The 11343-nt window shown below is 48.0% G+C and overlaps 1 protein-coding gene across 3 annotated transcripts; it reads right to left on the bottom strand.

Moving 5' to 3' along the window:
- Positions 1–971: 971 nt before the first annotated feature.
- LOC121569402 (kelch repeat and BTB domain-containing protein 2) lies at positions 972–11137 on the bottom strand. Of its 3 annotated transcripts, none has more exons than XM_041880317.2 (5): positions 10408–11137; positions 6595–7482; positions 4191–4356; positions 3643–3876; positions 972–3380 (listed from the first exon to the last, which is right to left on the bottom strand). In XM_041880317.2, the coding sequence occupies exons 2-5, from the start codon at positions 6765–6767 to the stop codon at positions 2052–2054; spliced, it is 1902 nt and encodes a 633-aa protein (XP_041736251.1). In that variant the 5' UTR covers positions 6768–7482; positions 10408–11137; the 3' UTR covers positions 972–2051. The 3 variants fall into 3 exon arrangements, with proteins under 3 accessions (XP_041736251.1, XP_041736252.1, XP_041736253.1); XM_041880318.2 differs by having other exon boundaries at positions 6595–7154; XM_041880319.2 differs by lacking the exon at positions 6595–7482 and having other exon boundaries at positions 10408–11136.
- Between the last annotated feature and the right edge of the window lie 206 nt (positions 11138–11343).

Here is an 11343-nt window from a genome sequence, read left to right as displayed (position 1 = left end):
CCAAAGGAACATGATGCAGCCAAACACGCTAGTAAGGTTTGTCATGAAGCACCTGTGCTCATGTTAAGGTTAAAACCATGAAGCAGCTCCGTCTGCTCCTTCCCTCCCATACCATCCTCCATTCTGTCTCCACTACTGCTAGTGGTTGCCGGGACAATTTCCATAGCAACAGCCCTGGGCCAGCCCTCTCCTTCCTTTTCAGACCCAATCAGCAGCAAGATTCCTCAATATTCCACTCACAAGAAAATAATATGATGGGGGGGTGGATACCTAAACACAATCACACTACAGTAATGTCTGATATTAAATTAAAAAAGACTAATACAAAATAGAACCTGGTTATTTTCCCCAACACAAACAATTTGTCTTTTATAAACATATGAAAAATATATATTTATATATTTCAGCAGCTTGGGAAGAAAAAAAATGCATGAGCCCAAAAATCTATGGTTGATGAGAGTATTGAGATAGAGTGAAGGAGGCGTGTGTTGTTGCAGGGCATAAATCCTCCTATCACGACAATGAGATGGCGGTTGGTTAGAGTGAACTCTGTTCTGTAAACTGCTGGCTAGCTCTGTGGAAGACCTGTGTCCAGAGAGATTGACTAAGGATGCCTCCCAAATGGCACCCTATATAGGACACTACTTTTGGCAAGATCTCTATGGGCCAGCTCAACAAGCCTATGGTGGCCCTTTGCACCCTGGTCAAAAGTAGTGCACTGTGTAGGGAATAGGGTGCCATTTGGGAGGCGTCCTAAGAGACAGACAGTGGTGCTAGTGTGAGCAGTGGACTAGAGGACTGAGGGGAGAGGCAGGGGACTAGAGGACTGAGGGGAGAGGCAGGGGACTAGAGGACTGAGGGGAGAGGCAGGGGACTAGAGGACTGAGGGGAGAGGCAGGGGACTAGAGGACTGAGGGGAGAGGCAGGGGACTAGAGGACTGAGGGGGGGGGGAGAGGCAGGGGACTAGAGGACTGAGGGGAGAGGCAGGGGACTAGAGGACTGAGGGGAGAGGCAGGGGACTAGAGGACTGAGGGGAGAGGCAGGGGGTTGCGTGTCTGGAACAGAGGTGAAGAAGAAAAGGCTAGTGACTGGACCTGCAGTCACCACCTAGAACCCCTTCTCTCCCGTACCTCCCTGTTACCGCCACTAGGCCTACTACCTACTCACCCCCCAACACTAGGCCTACTACCTACTCACCCCCAACACTAGGCCTACTACCTACTCACCCCCCAACACTAGGCCTACTACCTACTCACCCCCCCAACACTAGGCCTACTACCTACTCACCCCCCAACACTCGGCCTACTACCTACTCACCCCCCAACACTCGGCCTACTACCTACTCACCCCCCAACACTCGGCCTACTACCTACTCACCCCTTCAACACTAGGCCTACTACCTACTCACCCCCCAACACTAGGCCTACTACCTACTCACCCCCCAACACTAGGCCTACTACCTACTCACCCCCAACACTCAGCCCTGTATGTTCCTACACCAGGAGCATCCCAAATGGTACCTTATTACCTATTTAGTGCACTACTTAGGGAATAGGGTACCATATGGCTGGGACACAGGCCAGGTGTCCCTAGGAGAGATGGATGTGGGTTTACAACAGTGGTGATATATATGAGAGAGAGAGACCAGGAGGTTGGGGGAATTTGCTACAGTTATTCGAAGGAGCTTTTCGCCCGTAAGTGCATCATCACAAATCAGTCGACTTTCAATTATCACATTGTAGAAACAGTATAACAGACTTGAAGTTGCAACGGACAAAAGAAAAAACAGAAAACTATTTTTTTCCCATATTACTAGTATTTTGAGGGGAATCGTTTTTCACCTATATTTTGAACGTCTGAGGCTTTGTATAGTTTGTCAGCAACAGCCAGCCATGCAGGCAGCCAGAACAGCCTTGTAGCTCTCAGATCCCTCTGGAACAGACAGACATCAAACCTTCCCCCCTGGCCTTCAGGTCCATCCCTCAACATGTCACATCCAGAGTTCAAGTCGGGGACACAGTTTGGGGGCAGAGAGGTGAAAGGTTAAGAGCTATATGTGAGGGAGGGAGACCATCTCCCCGTCCACCTCAAACTCCTCGGCCCCGTCGGGGGAGAACAGGTAGGTGGGTGGTTTCCATGGGGATTCTTCCAGACAGGATGGGTACAGCTTCCCCACGGCGCAGCGGAAGTCCTTCCCCAGGTCCCAGAGCACGCGCTCTGACACGGGCTGCCTCAGGTACCAGCGGTCGAGCTCCAGGTCGTACTGGTAGATGGCGTACTTGGCGCGCTCGTTCATGTGAGTCTCGCGCATGAAGATGCACAGAGAGCCAAGGAGCACCACAGCCCGCACGCACGGGTCCGAATAGCGCTTGGCGGGGATGTTGGCAGCCAGGCGCCACTCGTTCTTGCCGACGTCGTAGATCTCCACAGTGACGGAAGAGCCGTCGATGGTGCTGGTGGGCATGCGGACACCCGAGTTGGAGACGACGTGGAGCCCCCCGATGTAGAAGATGAGGTCACCGAATGTGGCGGCGGAGGCGAAGCAGCGACTGGTCTTCCTCATGGCCATCTCTACCCAGGTGTCAGCGCGGGGGAAGTAGCAGTACATGAGGTCGTGGGTCATCACGTAGATACAGTCGTGGGCTGCTACGGACGTGGTCCAGTTCCAGGCGCAGGGGAGAGGGCTCATCATGGCCCACTCATCTTTCTCACAGTCGTAGCGCTCTACGGTACGTTTATTCAGCTCCCCGCCCACGTTGTCCCCCCCGATGGCGTAGATATACCCCTCGCAGTAGACCAGAGAGGGCTTGATGCGGGCACACAGCATGGGCGTCTTGGGCACCCATGCATTCTGCTGGGCGTCAAACCAGAAGAAGCTATCCACCGATCGGAACACCGCCTGTAGCTTTCCACCGCTCTTCCCGTGGTTGGCGATCGAGTTCTTAAGCGGGATCTGCCCGCCAGCGATGAACACGTCGTTGTCGGGTGTGACGAGCGTCCCAACCTTCTGGAGATCGCCGGGCGGGTTGCTGAGCTTGTAGACCTTCTCGGCCTGTGGGCTGTAACATACCACTGTGTGGTTGGGGCCCGTCATCACGTGACCCATGTCGGCCGGCCACTCTGACGTGGCCTCCATGAAGATGAGCATCTCCTCCTTGGTCATGCCCAGGCGGGGTTTGAAGAACTTGGGCATGGACTTGTAGAGGCCCTGCACTACGACAGACTTGTCGTTAGGCGGTAGGCCCTGGAACCAGGCACGCTGAGTCACCTCGGAGAGAGCATCGATGCGGATCTGGCTGAGAACTGAGGACAGGTACTGGGACCTAGCCTCCATGTTGTACTCCAGCCACAGCATGGCAGCCTCCCTCACAGTCTCCTCCTAAGAGAAAAGAGAATATTTGAACATCAAACATACTACATCGTGACAGCACCATAGGTATCAGTTTTACAAGCAGTCACTTTGTGTAGCCAGAATCCGTATTCTTATCCCATAGGGGTAACTTGCTTTACAGCTCAGGGATAAGAAATACACATACAACCAACAACATTAAGACAGAGTAGAGAGTACATATACCTGTAGGAATATTTCTAAGTATGTAGAAAGTACATAAGTACATATAAACAGAATAGTGTGTACCCACCTTCTCCACGTTGAGGTTGTCTGAGCACAGTACGTCGACCAGCAGCTCGTGGGACAGCTGTAGGAAGGCCTCCTGGTGGTACACTACGGGGAACTTGTGTTCCACCATGCGCTTTGCGCTCTGTTTCAGCTCCACACAGGAGAACAGATCCCCGATGCTCAGCATCCGGACACAGTTGTCTGCGTGGATCTTCTTCACCAGGTAGTCCCTGCACTGCAGTAGCACATCCTCTACCTAGACAGAGGGAGGGGAGCAGGGTCAGAGTGGTATTATAGAGAACTAGCTACTGCTTGAAAAACAAGATCAATATCACAACTATATTACTAAGAAGAATCACAATCACTGTCCATTTGCCTATACATACTCCTCATTCCTCAGAGTCCACTGATCAGAAATAGGAGGGTCAGTGATGTGATGTAGTCAATAGACAAGACTCACAAGGACAGACATGGTAGTAAGTGGGTAGAGTAGGATACGTCTAGATTAATAGAGTAATGTTGAGACCCAGAGGAGTGGGGGGGTGGATGGATAGGAGACTGGTACCATACCTGTAGGAAGCATGCGGTCTCATAGAGTGGCTCCACAGTGCTGTCATTGATAGCCAGGTTGCCTGTATAGGCGTAGGTGATGATGATCTGGAGAGTGGCAGGGTCCACATTCCTCAGGTGAACATTAGTCTGTTTACTCTCAGACAGACCACTCATAAACATTGCCCTTGAGAGAGAGAGAGAACAGGGTTGGAGGGACAGGGATCAGTAATCAGTCAGCTCATCATTAAAATGTTGTCCATATCAAAATTCAGTGATTTCACATCTTTATTAAAGCACTAGTTTACTGCTATGGGCGAAGTAAAGCATGTTGTATTGTGACAGACACTGAGCATAACATATTAGACAGTCATCTACAACAGGGTTTCTCAAACTCGGTCCTGGGTCCCCCCTGGGTGCACGTTTTGGTTTTTGCCCAAGCATTCACAGCTGATTCAAATAACCAACTCATCATCAAGCTTTGATTATTTCAATCAGCCTTGTAGTGCTAGGACAAAAACCAAAACGTGGGAGGTCCAGGACGAGTTTGGGAAACCCTGATCGATCTACAACATCCATTTGTCTGACTGGGGCTCCAGCATGCAACAGTCAGAGGTAGGTAACACACTGACTCCCAACAGCCCCAGTTGGACTTCTCAGGCACTAGACCAGAGCATGCCCTCTCCTCTGCTCTGTGGCTCAACAACACCCCCCCCAGCCAGCCTGTCATAGCCCTCTCTCCTAGTCTCCCTCTCTTCCCCAGCCTCCCCCTCCCTCCAAGCCTTCCTGACACCCACACAGCTGCCTGTGACACTGCCTTTGTCCTTCAAAACAATATGTCACCAAAACCTGTGTGTGTGTGTACTGCTCACAGCAGGATCTGCCAGGGATCTGGCCTGGATGTTACACAACCTTGCAGGCATCCTCTGTCTCCTCCATCTCGCTCATACCCCACCCCCCTCACCGACACAGCTCTGCTTGCCTGCATGACAAGGGTTTTCTTACTAATATAAGTACGCCAGAGCCCCCCACGGCTCCCCTTTAACTGCAGCGAGGAAGGGACGAGAGCCAGAGAGTGCCAAGAGGGAGAGAAGGGACACCTCTCGAGGAGGGGAGAGAGGGAAGAGAAGGGGGGAGGGAAGGGGGGAGAAAGGGGGAGAGCCAGACCGCGTCAAGAGCAACAGAATGGATACCTCTGAACCTTAAAGAGGGGAACTGCTTTGCATGTTGTCACCGGATAACAAGTGGTGTGCGTAGGAATCAGTGAGGAGGATGATGAATAGGTGGGTGTGAGAGCAGCCAGTACATTTGTCTGCTGGATCTTTACTAGGAATGTCTGTGTTCAAAGGCTACACAAGCTGCTGTCATGTAAATATGAGTGAGAGAGAGAGGTGGAAGGGGGGAGAGAGAGAGGTGGAAGGGGGGGATTGAGAGAGGTGGGGAGAAGAGGGATAGAGTGATGGATTAGTTCCTAGAGGAGCTTCAGTTGGCTATTCCTCTTAGGGCTCTGTTCAACATGTGTGCACTATTTAGGGAATAGGGTGCCATTTGGGATGTAAACTGCCCAGTCATCATCTCCACTCTCCACTGCAGTGCTACACTTCAGCTATGTAATGTTGTGCTTCTGAATGAGCCCCCTAGGTCTACCTTCTCTTGAGCCACAGATTAAAATTGCATCATTTGTTTCTGCGTACTACTACGACAACTACTACCTAGTGGTTAATAACTGACGCAAACACAGAAGTAGGAGCTGACATTTTAGGGACAAACAGTAACACAAAGCTCTATATTTCATAGTAAACAACAAACACTATTTGACCATGGCTGTGTCCCAAATGGCACCTTATTCCCTATGGTGCCTGGTCAAAAGTAGTGGAATATAGAAGGAATAGGGTACAATTTGAAACGCACACTATAACTTCAGGGAGAACATGGTCCATGTAGCTTAATCGTAAGAGTGTCAGACTAATGCTTGTCATGTTTCCGACATAGGCCTACATTGTCCTTTCCAGTATTTACATAAACCAACCATTTCACAGTTCCATCTCCCCAATACAAATACACACACGCTACAAGTAAGCCCAGAGGTCTGTCCCAAATGGCACCCTGTTCCTTATATAGTAAGAAGTGCACTATATAGGGAAATAGGGTGCCATTTCAGACACAGCCCAGGAGCAACCTAATGTGTTCCCAAATAGGCCTGCTCAGGCAGGCCAGGGGGTAGGCCTGCATCATGGTCACAAACTGCTGTCCTGTAGTACTGGTACGTGACGTTCTGTTGAACAGAACAGCCCAGAAGACGCCTCAGTGACTCACCTGACCAAGACCATCTTCTGACAGTACAGTGCACTACTAGGGCCTATAGTGCACTCCAAAAGTAGTGCACTCCATAGGGAATAGCGACCAGCAAACTGAGTTAACTCACCTGAAATAGGAGCTACATGTGGCCAGCACCATCTTGTGACATGGGAACTCGTTGTCCTCCACCAGCAGCACCACGTCAGTCAGTAACTTCTGTTCATAGAAGAACTTGAGCTGCTCCAGCAGGGAGACCGCATAGTCCGTGTTGACCGGCCTGCGCTCACTGAGATCCGACATGGTTGCATCCCATGAATCGCGCCCCAGTTTCAGCAGTTCAAGCAGCCGGTAAAAGAACCAGGCTCCAAAACCAAACGGGGAAAAAAATGTGAGAATAAATAGCCTAAAAGCTACTGCAGTCCTACAGAAAGAGACCCCGCTGCTTTGTGATGGCTGATGTCGGCAGGTGTTGACTCAAAACCAACTGGGAAAAAATGAGAGAATAAATCAAAGTGACGACAGAGTAGGGGACAGAGACCCGTCTGCTTTGTGACACCACCGTTGGCTGATGTGGGTAGGGCAGTACTGAGCAGGGGTGTTGAACAAAACAATATGCTGTGTCCCAGGACCAGGTTAAAGAGGACCTCTGCAGCAAAAGTAGCAACTCCTCCTCCTTCTTCTGTTCCCCTGTTAGGGATGAGAAGACAGAGGATGCAGGGAGATCAAATCAGGTTGTTTACCCTATTAGTGTTAAGAGTGGCGCAGGTAGTTGCCCTCCAACTGGGCTCTCTCTCGCTGTCTAAGTCCTTCGTGTGGTCTCTAGAGACTAAAATCTGTCAGTCAGTGCTGGTGCTTCAATCTCGGCTGTGTTGTCCTTCGTTTCTCTGTATAGCCCAGATAGACCGCTCGCTCTCAGAGCAGACAGACAGACACTGGGGACTGGATGGAGGTAGTGGGGACAGGAGAGGCAGAATGGCTGTGGTGGTGATCGTGATCCTGCTAAATCAGTGCTGGGCTGAAACACAATAGAACAAATCAATAAAACTACTTTCCATAGATCAGATCAGGCCCAGGACACAGAAAACAGGGCTGTTCGCTATGTAGAGCACTACTTTTGACCAGGGCCCATAAGGAGCTGTTTAAAAGTAGTGCACTATTTAGGGGATAGGATGCCATTTGGGATGTATTAAAAAACAAATAGCCTATAACAGACCAGGAGAGGGATACAGGACAGATACAGAACAATAACATGTTGTTCACAATGTTTCTGTGTATAAATACTTCCTGTTAACCATATATTGATCTCATCACTGAAGGCATTTTCCAGGGATATTAAGTGCCTAGCAGGCCTAATACTGCATTGAATAACATAGAATCCGCTTTTCAGGCAGTCACAGACTGCAAAATGAACTGTCTCCTCTCACCATCCTCTCTCTCCATCTATCTATCATTCTCCTCTCACCCTCAATCCCTCTCTCCCTGCCTGTCAGATCAGCCCACGCCCCATCCCCAATCCTTTCTGCATGAGAAAAGTGCGCTGTCAACAATCTGGTCTCGCCTGGCAGGTCACCTGCCCCCTCCTCCCTCTCCCCCATCACTCGCTCCGCTTTGAGAGACTCATTGCATTCGCTGACAGCCAGACGGACTGCTATGTGCCTGTGTCTGTCTAGCAATTAAAATGGGAGAGAGAGACACTGATAAAACCAACCATCAGATGAATGTGTTGTTAACAGGGCACTACATAAAGTGTTTAAATTAAGACACAGAGAACATGCTTTTGGCTGAGGCTTCAGAGCTGTAAGCTACCACCCCTCATAGTATATGTCCCAAATGGCACCCTAAGCCCTATGGGTCCTGATCAAAAGTAGTGCACTATATAAGGAATATGGTTCCATTTGGAACACATCCATAGTCATATCCTGGATGACTTCAGCCTCCATCTCTGGCATGCTGCCATGCTACAGTGCTATCGCTGCACTTTTATTAGCAATCCATTCCATTAGCTTAAAGTGGTGTAGCCTACACCGTATACAGTCCTACCAATGCCAAACTAAGGGCAATTGGTGACAGAAATTGTGATTTCTCCAGGTAAAACACATGGGTGGCCACATGTGAAAGGCAAAAGACTATCAGGCCTTCGATAAGTGAAGTAGATTAAAGACAATTGTTGTTATTGGTTATTTCTCCACTTTGTGCACATGGTTGGAGGTTAGTTATCTAAGAACATGGCCACAGTATTCCGTTAAACTTATCCGCCCACAAGTTGATGGTTAGTTAATTTGTCCATCCATTGACATAGCTAGCTACCTACGTCAATCTTGAAACGCAACAGTGTGAAGTAAGCATTCTAAGATCAACAAATTAACATGGACCTGTACATACAGTCCCTAGCTGACAACATTGATGGCGGCCATGCACCAAAACACTATGTACTACTACTAGGATGATCACGTTAGCCATCTCACTTCACTTGCCAATGGGTGAATTATTTTTAATGGCCCAGTGCCCCAGGAGGGCAGATTTTACACATTTTAGACCATTCCATTGGTCCTTAAAGAGATTCTCCGGTACTTTAGTATACTTTTTAGCCAGGAATTCTTAAAGTAGCACTCACAAGCCAAAAGTGATCCCTCAAAATTGCATACACCTAAGTACTCTCGAGTCACGAGTATATATGTGCACCACATTATTGCTGTCTCTCTGCTGTAAGACAGTAGTTCCGGAGTATGTCTTTAAGTGAAATCTCCACCCACCTGGGGCACCAGCCATGCAAAACGAACTGGCCCAATGATTTGTGTGTTTATGCTCTCCTCCCCACAACATGGGACACAAGGCTGGCGAACCTAAATATGACTTACTTTCGCCTGTGTACTGATAAACAAATATTATTGTAGGTAGCTAGTTGCCTGACTATTGTTAGCTAACTAGCTAGCAGTTGGTTAGCAAACTCATCTAGCTAACGTTAGCATAGCCAGCTAACAGCTGCCATCAGTAACCTAGAGAGCAATAGTAATGGCATCTTTTTGTATGCACTAACTCTGCCATGGCTGGTTGGCCAAAGCCTATGGGTAAATAAATAGGATTTGGGGATAAAATACGAAAATAAGGTTTGTGGTAAACACAGGCTTAGGAGATCTTACACGATTGGTCTATAAGAATCTTCGTCAGCTAACAACACTTTTTGTGAATTTTGAAGCATTTATGTAATTTAAAAAAACACATAATGGCTTTATAATTCATAAAGGTCATGTTAACTGACTAATATTATATCATAGAACAAAACGTATAAGATATCCCAAGCTTGTGTTAGCCTCAGATCTTATTTTCGACGTTTATTCCAAAACCCCATTAATTTTCCACATAGGAATGGCTGAACGAACCAGCGGTAACTCATTTCCGGTCTTTAGGACTACAAGCTGGCGAACTATATTGATTTTAGAGCGCTGAAAATTCAAAATGGTTACCAAATGATTTGTGGTAGTTAACCTAGAAAATTGCCCAATAATAAAATGCCTAGCCAGCTAGTAGTTATGTGACTAACGTTAGCTATGCTAACTGTATTACATGACATCCTTACTGCTAGGCCACATTACGTTACGGTCACTATGTAAAAAACAAAATAGCTAGAAGTTGATTGGCTAACCTGATGACTAATTACTTGGTGATAATCCAAATTCAAAAACGTGTTGGTTAGCTAAATTAGTTAAACTGGTTAGCTAATCAATGTTATCAAACTACAGTAGCTAAACTACGTTACCGTTACTTTGTCGGTGTTAGCTAGCTAGCTAAACATTCTGGCTAGGTTAGCAAGCTAGCGTTAGTTGGCTGGGTTACTGCCCAATTTTCTAGCTAGCTACTGCCCAGACCCCCCATCCAAAACATGGATAAGCAAGCCAGGCCTTCAGTGGATGTGGTGATGACAGACTAGTTAGATACTCACCTTTCTTCTTTTCAAACCATTTATCCCAAATTAGACTTGAAAGCTTGATTGCCGGGTCCCACACAGTCTAATCGTTGCAACTATTCGCTATTGTCTACAGTTATAACGTTAGCTTGATCATACATCAGCAAAAGTGGCAGCTGCTCTTCCCTTCCGGGTACTTCTTGCCCGGACTCGGGAATTAACGTTACACCCACACATATATCATGCCAACCAAATTATTCACCTAGCTTGCTACAGTGATGAGGTAGGACCATATGGTTTCCAGCAGTCTCATAGACCTAGTTAAGCAAGCAGGTAAATAACAATATCCAACGTAGGCAAGCAACGTAACGCTAGGAAGGGTTAGCATTTGCTAGCGCAAAGCTAAACTCGTTAGCTAGCTTTTAGATGTCGGCGATAACTAGACTGTGAGTTGGCTAACAAGCGACCGTTAGAAGTAGCTAGCTATGTATGGCTGTTACGATTTTAAACAAACATATCCTTATGATATTTCCTTACACTAGCTAATTTAAGGCAATATGCAATACTCTATGTCGACCGGTCTTCTCTTGCTATTACAGAAAGTAGCTAGCTCCGGAAGCCGAATTTACACAATTAAGGCCGAGAGGCAACCAGCAAGAAACCTTTCTCTACAACGCAGGCGCCGTGCAAGACAACTCGGGCCAAATGAGGATACTGGGCACGCGCCCAAAAACTGTCTCAGTGAGGGGATTCTATTAACGCCCCGGACATGCCCCGGTGAACCGGTTTAGCGTTGATTGCATTCGATTTGGAACAGGGACATCGTGGGCGTGAGCCAGGTGTCCTGTTCGGGCGACGGCAAAGTCGGCTCAAAACAACAGTGACATAAATAAAAGGGGCAGTGCAGTTAAAAACGTGGTTGTCCTGTTTTTTTAAATGATATATCCACAATATGAAGTCGAAATAACACTC

This window comes from Coregonus clupeaformis, chromosome 7 (assembly GCF_020615455.1).
Source record: "Coregonus clupeaformis isolate EN_2021a chromosome 7, ASM2061545v1, whole genome shotgun sequence".
Lineage (NCBI taxonomy): Eukaryota > Metazoa > Chordata > Actinopteri > Salmoniformes > Salmonidae > Coregonus > Coregonus clupeaformis.
Note: the sequence above shows the minus strand (reverse complement) of the source record. Positions and strands in the feature narration are given on the sequence as shown.

Bases quoted from the DNA above. Each gene is read 5' to 3' on its own strand.
- LOC121569402 (XM_041880317.2), bottom strand. From the start codon at position 6,767: ATGTCGGATCTCAGTGAGCGCAGGCCGGTCAACACGGACTATGCGGTC. The intron at 4,357-6,594 runs GTGAGTTAACTC...CTCTCTCTCAAG, and splicing joins ACATGTAGCTCCTATTTCAG to GGCAATGTTTATGAGTGGTC. The intron at 3,381-3,642 runs GTGGGTACACAC...CTTTTCTCTTAG, and splicing joins ACAACCTCAACGTGGAGAAG to GAGGAGACTGTGAGGGAGGC.